Below are 16,528 nucleotides of genomic sequence, written 5' to 3'. Positions count from 1 at the left end.
AGTACCTAGTAAGTTTATCGCGCGCGGTTGATTAAGTATCATCGTATCCTCTTCTTTTCATCTTTCTATCGCCACCTGAAGACTGATTTATCCGGTAGGTTAAGTCTAAAAACGGACCTCACTCATTAATAACAGTAAATTTGTTACTCCGCGGACTGCACGAGCGTGCACATTTGTGTGTGTGTGTGTGTGTGTGTATGTGCGACACTCACCACCGCATATTAAGTAATTAAGCAAAGAGAGTATATATTATGTAGACACTCAAAGGAAGCGAATAATCGCAAAGTGAAAAAAAAGGAAAATTCTCCACCTCCCTGAAATATTTATTATTATATTATTGACCATTTCCGGTCATAATCTATTTTCGTCGTCGTTGTCGTTGTCGTCGTTGTCGATGCGCTCGCTATATTATACAACTTATATGCATTATATTTATATTGTGTATATAAGTATGCTATGTTCTATATATATATTGACACGATTTTGGCCGGTGCGCAACGTTTGGATATATGGAAAGACGACTCGACGGCGGACTGTGAGGGCGGGCGGAAAGTGAGTTGGGTAGTACAACATCCGCGGCTATACAAAAGGACCGAGTATCAGCGCGGGTGCAGGAGCGCCGCGGGACTCGCGTGCCCGGGGGTACAACCTCCCCGTGGTAAACGATTGGCCCGGTATCAACCGCGCCCGGTATATCAATTTGTTCGTAGGTTATAAATAGCCTATTTATGATGCCGTACGCCCACGTCAACCGCGACGACAGCACTCACACGCACGTTCGTACACGTTACATTATTGTACGCATTGTACATGTATATTCACGTATTCATGCCGGCGGATTTCCGAACGTACGTCGCGAGACATATTATAAACTTTTACGCGCGCGCCACCCCGCCGCCGGCGCGTCCTTCCCGTCGACGGCAGAGGATCCACTATACACGCGTCGCGGCGACGACGGTTTTACGATCTGTCCTCTCCAGCCCCCGCGCTCACGCCACTTTCGACTCGGTTTTTCACTTAAGGCACGCGGCTATATTATTATATTATGCAGTTAATCGGATACTCGGATAATAAAAAAAACGACCATAAATAAATAATACATATATATATATAGATATATTATAGATATATAATACAATATATACGAGAAGCGACGGCGATGAACGGTCAATATATTATTTTATATATTAATTATAGTATGCGCTGCACACGGTTTCACTCGTTCCCGAGAGATTGAGTGAGAGAGAAACACTTTAATAATAATAAAATTATTTTATTTCCATAGAAAATAAATACATATATTTTATTATTAATTACAATGTATACAATATTAATTTAATGCTATACCGACGTTGTAATTTACCTTTTTTTTATTTTTTATTTTTAATATTGGTGGTATCAACCCATAAATCGTATTTACGACGTCATTGTTGAACCATTATTATTGGTCTTTGCATGGCAAAAAATTATCGTTCACACATTGTGCACAGCACTAATGGTGGGATATAGTGAAACAAAGTTAATATACCGTTCGATTAAGTTAGGGTGTGTTAGAATTTATGTAAATTGGTCGTAGTAAATATTTGGCATATACGAGTGCAATAAGATTAAACAAATTGTAGACCTTTCCATCGTGATGATTAGATTAAAAGCGACATGTTTAAATTTACAATGACTGTTATTATTATACATATTGCGATATAATTTAATTCAAGATAATTCGATAAATAGATTTTGTCAGGATAGCTTATAATTTATATACATTATTTTTTTATTTTTTTTTTTTCGTAATTTATAATAACTTTAAAACATGATATAGGTATTACATCATAATATTTGTTGTAATTACATTTTGCTCATTTTAAAAATTGATATGAATACCTAATACATTTTATTATTTTTATTTTTATTTGACGACCGATACTGACTGAATCCCGGGATGTTCATTTTAAAAACTGATATGAATACCTAATACATTTTATTATTTTTATTTTTATTTGACGACCGATACTGACTGAATCCCGGGATGTTCATTTTCACTAGGGAGACTGAGCTTAGGGGAATTCTAACTAAACGTCTATGATAGGTAATCATACATATTATATAATAAATAAACAATGTCATGGGATTAAAAACTGTAGCAGTCGGGGTGGTATAATATTTATATATATATGTGTGTGTGTGTGTGTGTGTGGATGGTATACGCAAGACTCGTGGCGCGCCCGGCATCCCTGACCTATAGAATTGGGTATGAGAGGGTGAAGGTGAAAAAGAGAAAGACTGAAGCCGTTTTGTACAAAAAAAAAACGAATATTCTTTTAAATTGTAATATTACTACTAAAATAATTGTTTGGTAACCAAGGTTACCAAAAGTTTAGTTTTTTTCATCGTATACAACAATTTATCATTGAATTCAAATATAACACACCCATTCAGCGCCTACTCAATGACGAGATAAACTCGACTTCTACTGTACGGTTACCTCATTTTTATTTATTATTCTAGTACTATTTAAGATTTTACTTTTTAAATTGTTATGTTGGTTTTATGTGAATTATAAAATTTTTTCGTATAGTACACCTCAATATTACATGCACGGGGCTGAAAAACAATGGCCAAAACTAAATGCTGACACTGGGTCTCCGCGTTCCTAAATCTCGAAACATATAGAATTCGAGGATTGTGTGTGACAGTGACACAGTGTCAGGGTGAAAAAAAGTAAGATCTTAGTCGTGTGGTGTATTACGGTGAAAAAATAAACCTCGGATAAGAACTGCAGACTTCGTTATTGTTACCAGTATATAGTGGTACTCGGCCGCGAATGTGTAGACGGTGGCGGCGCCGGTAATTTACTACGCGTGTACTATATACAAAACTAACGAAAAAAAACCACGAAAAATCGATGGTCGCGTGAAAACAAACACGGCTTTTGTGTGCACATAATATAATTACAATATATTTTAAAATATGATTTTTCCGTTCCCAGAACGGACACACGAATCGTCTTCTGACACGCCGACCTGCGGTCATCGGGCCCAAAACGCATTTGCATAATAATATTCGATATAATAATCGTGCGCGAACCACGCAACGGCATATCGCCTTGCATAACACAACTTATTTATTATTAAATAATATATTAGTGAATTTAATTATCATAACATTTCTATTATAACTTTTAAAAATACCCATCACAGTCACCACTGTACTAACTATAGCAAAGCTCCGATTAACTCGCCATCTAGACCCTTCACCGCCACCCGACCGTATCGCCTGAACCTATTGTAAATAGTAAATAATCTCCTATTGTAAACCCAAGAGAAGGACGAACAAACACTCGCGATCTGCTTATCTCAAAACAAAATGTCGAACACTATAATAATATTACAAGCTAAATATATTTAATGTCTATATTTATAACCGATAACTTATTCATGACCAAGTACCTCTTCCATCGAGAGGTCTCTCTGATAAATGTGTTAAATAGCATATACGTATATTAATAATATCAATATCGAATTACTGTCGATCGGCTCTATAACAGGTGAGAATTCTTATTAATAAATAAGTCTAAAAATATTATCATCATCCCATAATATTATATAATGTGTGTGTGTGAGGGGGAGGGGGCTGAGTGATTGAACGGTGACACGGTGATGGACGTACGTGTCTGTGGGCGAATCCCTGTTGGCCAACCGCTGTCTCTCCACGAACCGAGCGGCCACAGTCCTGGAATCGTCGCCGAACCCGTAAAGTCCGGCCACCGCGGCCATGCGGCACTGCGTTCGGCGGCGGCCACTCCGCCGCCACTATATAGCCGGTCGTGGGTTTTTAAATTTTTTTTCCGCTTTTTCCGCCGCTTGACGCTACAACATTTATTACATCTCGCCGCCGTCAATCGTCCGGCACTCGCGTCGCTCGCACAACTACCGGCGGCAATGATTGCGATCGAGATGACGTCACGTGCCCGTGCGATACACGATCACGACGATACAATATTATGCTATACGACGGCGACGACGGTATGACGACGGCAAAGACGAAAACGCGATGCGACCACGACTACGACCGGTGTTATACCGCGGTGACCGAGGTTACCACTGGCCATCGCCGTCAATCAAATATCGGAATACGACGACGATGATGATGATAATAATAGTAATAATGTGTTCTATGCGATCGCGACGACTACCGGACTGACGACGACGACGACAACGACGGTCGCGCGGACGGCAAGCAACAAGCTCGTTGAATCCCGCCAAAACGGACAATGCCGCCGCCGCCGAGACGTGTTCGCGCGCGCAGCTGTCGCGGTGTCAGTCTCGCCCCTCCCCTCATCGTTGCGGACTCTCTCGCTCCCCCTCCGACCACTAACGCCACCGCGCGACCAACCCCCTTAAAACCTACCCTCTCGCACACGCTTTCCCCCCTGAACGCGGGCGCACACACGCGCACCACCACGCTTGAATACCACCCCTCCTTCCAAAGTCCACCTGCCGCCCCCGCTGTATGATCGTCGCGGCGTATATACATACGCCATGTCAAACGTGGTGCCTTCGTCGACGACCACAAATCACTGCATGACGGCTGTTCGCTGCAAATATTAGCCATATATATATACATATATTATGTGTATAATGGGTATGGTATTCGTGAGCACACATATCAATTAGTAGACAACAATCACTGTTTTAAATTTATATATATATATATAATGTACAGAGGTAAGATAAATAGTATGATGTACTCGTTTGGTGAGTGCTCCGTGTGTGTATTCGGGTGAAAAAACGAAAAAAATAAGCGTTCTGCTTAAATATTTTGCTATATTATGTTATACATCATAAAAATGACAGACGAATCGTAACGCGTGAGTGACTTTCGTGGGTTTTAAATGTATGGGTTTTGCGAGATTCTTGAACCCTGAACTCTATAAATGTAGGTATACTGAAATAAAATAAATCCTGAGAGCATTTTTAATTAAGATTTTTCTATTACTTATAGTATGTATACAGGCACATATATCTATAGCTGTTATGAAATTATAAAGGATTTGGTCACAATTATATAGTGATAAAAGTCAAATCTAAACCTTTTTGAAAACTGCATTAAAATATGTCCATATAATATTTATTTGTATTTTTTGGTACTCTTTGAATTAAAATCACTTTATTGAAAATATTTTAATTGATTATATATATTTTCATTATATATAGTTACTAACTGTAAGTCTGTAAATAAGAAAAAAAATAAGTTTTTACGTGACAGCGTATCTAGTTATCAGGTGTTTATAGTGCTTATTGCGTAGATATAGTATTCATGTGTTCTGTAAATTTAAAATTTGAATAATTGGTCAAGTCGAGAAGCGTATAACTTTCTGCAGTATAATAATATAAGGTACCTGTATTACATGTAAATGCAAAGCACAATGTTTATATAGGAAAATATGGGTTATGTTATAATTTAAATGTTAGTGCACTGTATTAAATAATGTCCACTACATGTGAGTAGTCTTTTTTTTGTTTGTAAAATATGATAGAGTATGTAGAGAATAATATTTTTTCAAGGGTCAATTTTTTTAATAGACATTTTTTGTTGCTCTTTTTAATATAAACCTTATTAATGGATTTATGCGTATTTAGGACGACTAAAAACTCATATAAAAAATAAGTTAAGAGACGTCAACAAACTGTTTGCATATGGGGCTCGTTAAAAATTTAAAATCATATATTCATATCTGATAGGGTTAGGTACGACGATGCATGCGCGTATATTGTGAAGAATACCAACGCCAGTTACTATACAATATACATAGTAGGTATACAGGATAATATTGAACCATAATAACATACTATATTCAGAAGAGTTTCGGTACGTTCACTTTGCTTAACATGGCTTGTCTAGACATAATAAAACACGGAATGCGACCGATAATTATTATTATCGCACTAATGACACGATCGTAATGCCTCGTCAGTCACCATCGTCCGATAAATATACATTTCAACCCATTCATAACGTCTTCACGTCCCATACATCTTGAGTCATAAATTAATACACAGTCAATAAATTATAATTGTAGAGCGTGCGAACATTCACGCAAACAATTCACGTCAATCGCGAGCTCACAGTATTGACACTGCGAATGAGTAAAACATTATATTTTAATACATTAACGCATCTTATTATACGTATAACACTTAACAGTTAAGTATTAAGAAATTATATAACGCAGAGTGCTCAAAATAAGAGGATAATGTCATCCATCTTCTGTTTTTAAGAGCATATTACATTATAGTATTTTACATTTTCTTTAAAAAATATCTTATTTTCAATAATACAATTCAAAAATCTAGAAATAAAAAAAAAGTATTGACTAAGACAAACGCAGTGGGACATTTTGTTTATACCTAAGTATACATATAACTATAACTAATATTTAAATTTGTATTTACATACTTAAACATATATTCCAAATAAATTGATATCGAATGAAATGACAACTATTATTGTAAATAACAAATAATAACTATTGATTTTTAATCGATAAACTACATATTATAAGTTTCATAAAATACCCCTTTACGAACTTGAATATGAATAAAAAAAAAGAACATAATAACACAATGGCAAAATAACCTAATAATATAGTTCATTGCATAAGCGTAGGTGTAAATATTAAAAAAAAAATGACATTTCTGAAACGTTTTATTTGTTTTGTAATTCTACCATACTATTTAAATACATAATATAGTCTGCGATAATACGAATTTATTGCGTTTAAAATTAAACACCCTAGTCGATGTGTATGGATATGTTTTTTTTAGTTTTTACTACAACTGCTTATATATTAATTCAAAGAGAATCTAAATCGAATAAGAAAAATAAATTAACATCGACAATAATGATAAAGTGTGTGGAAGTGTGATCGTCCATAATACGCGGGCTTGTACTAGAAATAAAACAACAACTTTTACTCATATAAGATGAATGATTTCAAACGGGTACAATTTCTTATTCTTCCCTAGTGTTTGTCTTCTAAACTTTTGACAGTTTTCATCGTTGGAAAATTGGATTATCAAACTTTGAAACAAAGTCGAGTGAATACGGTACACTTCAAAATAAATGGTTTAACGCCAACTATACACAAGATGGCCTCACTATGACTGGATGAATGACGCGTACTACGGCCGGGCTAGATACTACTATGTATTTAGTACCTAATTCATTGAATCTCAAATTCTTGAATATTAATAAGAATGAATAATAACTTAGCGTTTAATTACTATATTATTATTCTTAGTTCTTACACATACATTCTAATATAGGAATATATAATAATACCACTCATATTGTTATTGTTCTCTGGTATGTGTTGCACATGGGTACGTGAAATGTTTAAACGACTTCTCACGTTTCAAGTACGCAATTTATAATTTACGCTACATATTTTTGATATTGCGTTATGAAGATTAAAGAATAAGAAAATCCTAGAAAAACCTACTACCGAACAAGGCAATATCTGTTAACGTACTATATAAGTACTGTCTAGAAATCCTCAGATTTAAATGTTATTGAAGTTTATACTTGAAAGCTTAACACGTACAAAATTATTTTTTTCAAATATTTTAATGAACACGATGATACTACTACAGACGATTATTTAGATGATAAAAACATTTCAAACCGTATACAGACAAAATAATACATCATGTGAATCACGATTTCTTTACTATCTAAAACATCAAAGGAATAGAACCAAATTAAATCATCACTTATATTTTTTTGTTAACATTTTCTTTTTACACTAGTATTTTGGCTAACACTTATATAACTAAATAAAATGTAAATTTAGTAGACTTAAAATAAAAAAAAAATAATTATAATTAATTAGCATTTACGTGGTTGAGAGTTTCTATAAATGATTTATTAAACCAACGTTAGTTAGACAACTATGTAATAATAAAATATTAATTATTCACTATTAATTATGTTCATTTTGTTCATTTACAATTATAACCACTAAATGCTTGTAGTATTTGATATTACCATTTTCAATATAATATAATATTGAACGTATACGCAGAAATGTTAGTTATTTCATTAAAATATTGATTATTACCGATGCAAAGTTACAATTATTTATTTAAATTATATTTTAAAAAATATATGATAAATAATCAATATATATAGTATCATTATGCAACTGATGGTTTACATTTTTAATACTTATTAAATTAATGTAAGAATAATCCACAATAATTCTTTATTTTTTATTATTTTTTTTTAGAAACTCAGCATAAGTCTTTATTACTTTTAACAATAAATTACTGTACATGAATTCTAAATGAATATAGACTTTTAAGTTCAGAAAAATGTAAATATTTTGCATATGACTATGACGTAATTACCTCAAAAAAGTTAGCTTATTGAATAATGACATAACAGTTACATATGTCTACATTTTAAAAATATTTACAATAAACTATATAGGTCTAAGTGAATATAATAGTCTATAGCTATAACTTATAGATATAATTATGTCTTAATATGTTTTAATTTACAATTGTTGTATAATATTATTAAATTCGAAAATGAAAATATTATATTTTTTTTAATAACTACCTAAACATTACAAAGTTGAACGTTTGCTAAATATTTTTCTTTGCATTTAATATAGAAATGCCATACCTACCTATTGTATTTTTTGTACTTTTGGCTCGTCCCGTGGTTTGAATAATAAGTAAGTAGATGAATAAAAATTTTGATAATATTAATGGGTATTACTTTAACTTTAACTGTAATCTATACAGTGTCATTAAATCTGGAAATAATAAAAGCTAAAATATATCTTGACGAATAAATTAAATCTTTTGAAAACGGTGATTTTGAAAACATGATACTCGGATTGCAGATTATTTTCAAGGATTTAATTTATTTAGTTTTTAAACTATACAATGACTAAAATTAAATCACATAAACAGTAAAATACAAAAATTAATTGACAAAAAAAATCCAGTAAGTAAAAGGAAATTAATTAGCAAGTGATGACTTAAAATCTTTGTTTACAATTTACCAGTCTTTTTGTTTTTTAGTTAAGAAATTCATTAGGTTTTGGGAATGACAATAATAATGCGAGATATTTTTTCATTTATAATTTTCCATATTCAACTTAATGAAAACGAAATAAATCTCAAAACAAAATAGTATTATAAAATGTTGAAACTATTTGACATTTTTTCATACCAAGTCTGGTTAGGTTATGTTAGGTTTACGTGAATACGCTTTTTAGTTTTTAACCAGTAAAACCAAACTTATTTTAATCAAATGTTAGTTGGTATTATAGCTATAATAATATTATTTACAACCAGTAAAACACTGAATATGTCTGTGACCAATAGAAATTAATTAAACGAATAAATTATTTACGAAGATCACAATACGAGTTTGTTGTGTTTATAATATAAATAATGAAATAAGCAAAATCAATCCAAAATCGCAATCGCATAACACGTAGACACAATGCATAGTAGCACACTGCAGACACAAGTTTTAGATTTATCTCTGCTGAAACAGGCTCATCGGTGCATTTATATAGTCCTTTGCATATAATTTATCTTGGAAGAATCGTTTAAAATACAGTGTAGTCGGTCGTAATGTTACCGGGTATATTTTTCCTGTTATGAACAGAGTTAATAACGAGCTTATCTATTTAACCGGAATTTTAAATGTCTACCTCTGTATATAAAATAGCCTGTTTACATTCGAAAAAGCCAGTGACAAGAATTCTGAGTAATGAATGGATCGAGTCCGCAATTGTATAGCTGAGGTATGGACGAATATTTAGAAATGCAAATTCTCGCTGACGAATCTCGTTGTCTTTTCATATTAAATTCTCGAGAAGCTATTATTTTTTTTAAAATGCATTTTCGCGTTATTACAATCCAATTTCCCAGTACGTCAGTCTTAAAAAACAATCAATTAAACACACGCCAAGAACCGATAAATAAAATATACGACTTTTATTTTCATCACACTAAATAAGATCAAAATAAAACCCCATGTAGTGAAATAAAAAACTTATATCTCTTCAATGTTATCCGAAAACCAATTGTATAGTGTCATAGTGAGTCGATTTGATTTTGAAATTGAAGATTTTTACTGATAAATAATTTAATTTTCAAAAATATATCTTAAGAATAATTATACTTAGTAAAAATAACAAAAGGTATTATAAACGTTTTGTAATAAAGTTAAATATAATGAATGTTAATTCGTTTTTTTTATATATTATTATCAATTCAACCATACTATAATTGCATATAACATTTTAATTATAATATATGAAATTGCTAATAACGCAAGGTATGTTTAAAAACTACTGACATTTTTCGATATTTAATTTATTTTTTATCATTAGCTGTACTCATAAGTTTAGTACACTAAAATATTAATTACATCTTTTGATGTACCTAACGTAAAAAATGAACGCGACACGCGACGCAGTTATTGATTATTTATTGTGGTTTATTGAAGTATCGAATTTATCATACCAGCTATACAACAATAATATGTACGCTGTGTATAAAGTGATATCCAAACTACAACAACTGCTGTTACAATACAGAAACAGAGATAGGTATTCTAAAATATGTTCATCTATCTAAGTGTATTTATTGTACCATTCTCGAGAGTAAACTTTATACTATATTGTTTGCATTTTAGGCGTGTAGAATTATTTTCCAAAGGTTGCCGATGTTCATTATTATATTACTATAATGTACAATATTCTATTATAGGTACATTGTATAAAGTTTACGACGCGATTGCCATTGTACACACAATATTAGGTAGATATATTATATAAAGTTTTCCAAATACTATTATTATATTACATTTTATAGACAACTGAGTGTGACCTACACACACACACGCACAGTGGCGCTCTATCACTCGTCTCAGCCAGTTACCCCGCGGACGGATCCCGCGCAAGTAATTAAATCTGACCTTTATGTTTAAGTTGTTTGTCTAATTTTTTTTTCGCGTTCCCCGACAACTTTCTCTCCGTCATCATTGTATTATTGCCTCTGCGACAGTCCGTTGTCGCCGGGCTGCCATTAATCATCACCGGTCGTCGTCATCCATCCCGCGCGATTTAAATCCCGACAATATATACACGTCATATATATCAATTCTCCGAAAACATAGACACAATGGCATGCCGAAAAAAAAAACAACAAACGAGTACGGATCGCGTGACGTTAAATACACCTGCACCGACCGCGACACCGCGAGAATATAGGTAAGCGCGTTGACGAGCTGTCTTATGGCCGTAAGAAAACATAAATTAAATTTTCTCGTCCATTAATCTATCTGATTCAGTGGCGTATGACGGTCTTAAGTGCAGGTCGAGCGACCGTATATAGGTAGAACGCGCGCATAAATCGAAATCGACTGTATAGCTACGAGTACTGTAATAATAATAATAATAATATATAAGTGGTTAATGCACCTATAAATACTACAGTAAAAATATTGAACAGTTCAAACGACTGTGCAATATCCAAAGTAAGTCTATCCTTTTTATTTCTGCTTTCGTGATTTTATTAGTATTACATTAAGTTAGGTATATCGGTATATTTAATAAAAACAGTTGTAAGAAGTACGCACTTTGATCAATTTGTGCAATCAATACTTTCCATCTATATTGACGACGTTTATTATTTTTATTTCTATTGACACTGGAATACAGCATTGCTCTTTTAAACACACACAATACAGATATCTATTATATAATACATGTTTTATTTACATTGATAATAGATATTATTAAAGTTATTTGAAACCACTATTAAATTCGTCTTGAAAACAATAGTCGCAAACTGTTTTATATTATATACGGGTAAAGAGAAAATATTAAGTTCAAAATTTAATTTTGAAATCAAAAAATACTATTTTTTATATAAGAGTAAAAATATAATAATATTTAATTTTACCGTTTAAGTGAATTTTATTAAAATAGTAAAAATAATTAGAAAAATTTAAATGGATTAGAACACCTCATATTTTTAAAATAGTTGAAATGCATATGTATTTATAAGCTGTAGCATAAACAAATTGTTTTGCGTTGATTTTATGCGAACAATTGTTTAAAAAAAAAAAAAAAAAAGTAATTTAAATAAATCCCATAGTAATTAACATTAACAACTTTGGCAAGAGAGATATAAAGCTTTTGTTACTTCCATTGATGGTACGAAGCATTTAAAAATACATTTAAATTTAGTAATGACATATTCGATAATTTATATTTCACATTTGTTTTATAATAGTATTATAATAATGTTTACGGAACTTAATACGATAACAAAATTAGTAAACAGAATTAAAAATTGTACATAGTTTTTTTTCCATTAAAGCATATACAATTAGAATAAAAAGCAATTAACTTTAATATATTATACAGTATCAATTATTTTCTAGCTCCATAAAAAATACAATCAGATAAAGTTTAATCATAAAGTTTATTTAAATAACTGTAAATACGTATATAATAATATAGTTACTGTAGTTATTTTATTTATGATTGTATCGATCACGATGGTGAAATTTCGGGTTTTGGTTATATAAAATAGTAAGTTGTACATATTGGAAAGTTTAACCATCCACTATAAGTCTCTCATAAGACTATCGACACCATGTGTTTTGAATATTTAAACGCTTACTTAGAATTAAATTAAATAAACTATACGAAGTTTTAATCAATATTGTTACCAAATTTTTTCCAATAATCAAATTATTTTGTTTTTATCACTTGCCTAAACATATAACGTGCTACGAAAAATCATCTTTTATACTGGCTTAATTAATACAATAATTATTGTACGAAATTATAATAAATAGCTTATATAGAATTAATACATAATGTAATAAAATATATTATGTGAATAAATCGGTGATAAAATGTCTTATCTCAAAAGATCCAACTCATATTATTTTATTCACCATCAATACTCCAGATGACACGAAATACAATTAAAATTTAAAATCATTAAATATTTAAATGATTAAGTAAAATATCACTATTAAATTAATAATAACGTATTAGCAGAGGATTTCCATTAGAGCCCACTATGGTGAACTTGAAATTTTTTAGAGTCAGAGTCCATACAAATTCAAGTGTATAATAATATTCCATTCTACCAGTATTCTAAAACTTATAAAATTATAACAAATAAATTGCTTCATCGTCTTAATAACATTTGTTAAATAATTTACTTTCATATTTTGTAGGTACTCTATTACATGTCGAACCTCCCAAATAATTATGAGCAATATTTTTAGACCCTGATATTTGATGATCTTCCTGGAACCTACAAGTCCTAAATGCAACCCCATGTTCTATATATACTAATCATTATTTACCTATAGGGTATAATATAATTCCATAGGCGCAATCTGGGGCGATAGTTAATTAAGGTAACATTGAGGGTTGTTTCTGATATTAAATCTTGATTTAGTTGGTATTTGAGGTGTTCAAAAAATAAATTCCCAGATTTTTAATTATTAAGAATAATATAATAAATAAAGAACCAACAAAACAACGATGTGAAAACAAAAACACCAGTTTTCGACAAAATTGATTTTTTTTTTTTTTAATTCAGAGATTAATGACCGTAGAGACTTGAAATGTTTACCAAATATTTATATTAGCATTTACCAGACATTATATAATTAATTATATATAAATATAACTATTTAAACATTTTTTACATCGTAACACCATTATAAAGATTTAAAACTATCGTTGTAAATTGTACCTTGTATAAGATAATTCAGTAAGTATATTTAATATACAGCCATTAGGATTCACAGCCAAAAACGCTCAGAACTACGCGTAGCAAAACACGTGTCTAACGAATTTCTTTATCCGATATCATAATGATCTAGGTTGGTCCGTGTCTGTGGTTACCACAGAGTCCAAACAAACCACCGGCATCGACCAATCTACTTCGGTCAGACTTTTTGAATACGTTTTGTTTATAACTGTCGAGATAGTTAGGATTTCGACTTCAAGAATAAGTATTCAACATCAAAGTCTAGAGTTACATCTGCAGACACTTTTTCCCCCGACTGCATGAAAAGGAACCGAGTGAGCATTACTTATCCCTATATAGTATTGTTTATTTAAATAAATAAATAGTACACAATTTAGGCGCCTTTGAGGACTTACATGTTTTTACAACCACAGTAACGGGAGAAGGGGTAGGTGAAACAGTTCGTTAGTAGACCGGCAGCGAAATAGGTAGCACGGCGTATTTTAGCGTTATAAAACGGTATAAGTTATGAATGTTATAATAATAATATAAGTACATTTTATTTCTGTATGATATTCTATAATTTAAACGTTTGTATATGAATTTTTAATCAATACAAACTTTTTTAAATACTTTTATAATATTTATGAAAACAATTAATAATAATAAATGTACGTAAAAATAAATATTTTTTTTTTTTTTAAAAAAACCACATTTTATTAAAATATTGAAGTATTTGAAATTAACAATAAATAATATCAAAAAATCATCACATTTTTATATTTTATAAAATTTTCAAACACTGTAGTAGCGTTACATAATAATTTGTGAGACGGAAAACAAATTATATTTTAACACTAATTTTTACCATTTCCATGGAAAGAACATATTTTTTATAGCTATACTGTGTCAGCCGTCAGGAATACTTTTAATTTCAGATTTTACAAACTATAGTAAACTGTGCCAAGGAATGAAATGCGAGTTGATTATATATATAACGTAGATTGTTGATATATTACGTAGGAAGCCATTAGGTAATTTTAGATTTTAAAAATTGTTATAAAATTGAATATTTATATGCCTACATGTAATAATACTATGTAAATAATACAGTATGATTCTTTTCAAAAATAATAATTATTTAATTTATAATGTTTTTCTTACAGCTTATTTGTATCACTAATATACATATGTAGTCATTCAAGTATTCTCTTATCTGCCCTTAACTCAATCTGCTTCACCTCAAATTGTAATACGAGTACTATCAAATTAATTAATAGTCAAATAAATAGTACCACTACTGTCAAACAGACAGAATATAACATTATAACCATACAATTATCTCAATTATCTTGTAAAATAAAAGTTTGAACTGCTGTTTAAAAATAAAATATTATATTATATTTTACACAAAGAATAATTTTACTAGGACAATGCAAATAGTCAATCAACAGTTACAATCAAAAAATGAAGTGGCATTATTCAAACAAATACATGAATCAAAAGTTTATAAAATTAACTATACAATGAAATCAAAATAAATATAAATAAAAAAAACATTAAAAATGGAAATGAGTTCATTGTGCATTCGATATCGAGCTCGTAAATTAAAAATGAACAAACCAATTGTACTAATATGACTAAAATAAAAAAATAAATATGCTAAATGTTACATCCATCAAATTTATAATAATTATGACTTTTGCTTATAAATTAAAACTTGATTTTATACATTAAAAAAGAAATGCTTGTTTTGTTAATTATTTAGTAATAGAAAAAGTAATATGATAATAATTAATAAGTATATAAAATATTTTTTGTTTTAGTATAATGATTATAATATCATAATGAAAAATTCAATTTTATGATAATATTCAATTTAAATAAAACAACTAACAACACGTCATGTATTAAAACAAAAACAAATTATTTATTTGTATTACCAGTTACCGCATATTCTTTGTATCATAATATGTATTATATATAATTTTTCATTTTAAAATTGAAATTCCTAGTATAATAATCATTATATTGTCCATTATATTTATTTTTTAAAAGTTAAAATAGAAGTTTGAAATAAAATGTACAACGAATACTTTTTGTGTGTACCTTATTATTGTATAGGTACATTATACTATATTATGATTTGACAAGTATTAATTACTAATAATTAGGAATCAAATGTTAAGTTATGTATAGAGTTGCTATTAATAAATATACAATATGGTGTTAGTACCAAATATTCAACCTTATATTTTCTTTTGATAACTCAAAAAGAAAACTCTTTTTTACTCAAATACATAGGAACGTCAATATTTTCATAAAATATATGTACGTAATCGTTTAAAATAACAAGTTTTAAAACACGAAGTTAGGTAGCTATAACTCAACCTTCACGGTACTCTTTATACAGAGAGTTTAAAAAGTTTGGAAACGGTCATTAGACTAATTGGATTAGATAAACCGTAATATTATGATATAATTAATGAGGTTATTCAATATTTTACATAATAAATGTGCAGGAGTGCTATCTATTATTAATCTTTGTAGGTATTAAAATATATTTTCAGTAACGATATAGAACTTCCAAACTTATTTAATACGAGTTCATGGTATAATATAAACATCTTAGTATTTGAAAAATTCCTAAAATCAGTATTTGGATAAATGGATTAATATGCTCTGTATTTATGCTTTTGGTTTACTTAAACATATAC

At 30.3% G+C, this 16,528-nt stretch overlaps 1 protein-coding gene across 14 annotated transcripts in view; it reads right to left on the bottom strand.

The window, feature by feature from the left end:
* The window catches only part of LOC132917870 (potassium voltage-gated channel protein Shaker), a 179,376-nt gene that overhangs the window by 103,648 nt on the left and 59,200 nt on the right, over window positions 1-16,528 (bottom strand). The window contains exon 1 of one of the 14 annotated variants that reach the window (XM_060978835.1): window positions 3,667-4,277. The exons of 12 other annotated variants lie outside the window; for them this stretch is intronic. In XM_060978835.1, coding sequence (XP_060834818.1) covers window positions 3,667-3,773 — 107 coding nt within the window. In that variant the 5' untranslated portion in view covers window positions 3,774-4,277. Of the gene's footprint in view, window positions 1-3,666; window positions 4,278-16,528 lie in introns of those variants that run through there. One more of the 14 variants, XM_060978834.1, reaches the window with a different exon arrangement.

This window comes from Rhopalosiphum padi, chromosome 1, assembly GCF_020882245.1.
Source record: "Rhopalosiphum padi isolate XX-2018 chromosome 1, ASM2088224v1, whole genome shotgun sequence".
Taxonomy (NCBI): domain Eukaryota; kingdom Metazoa; phylum Arthropoda; class Insecta; order Hemiptera; family Aphididae; genus Rhopalosiphum; species Rhopalosiphum padi.
Note: the sequence above shows the minus strand (reverse complement) of the source record. Positions and strands in the feature narration are given on the sequence as shown.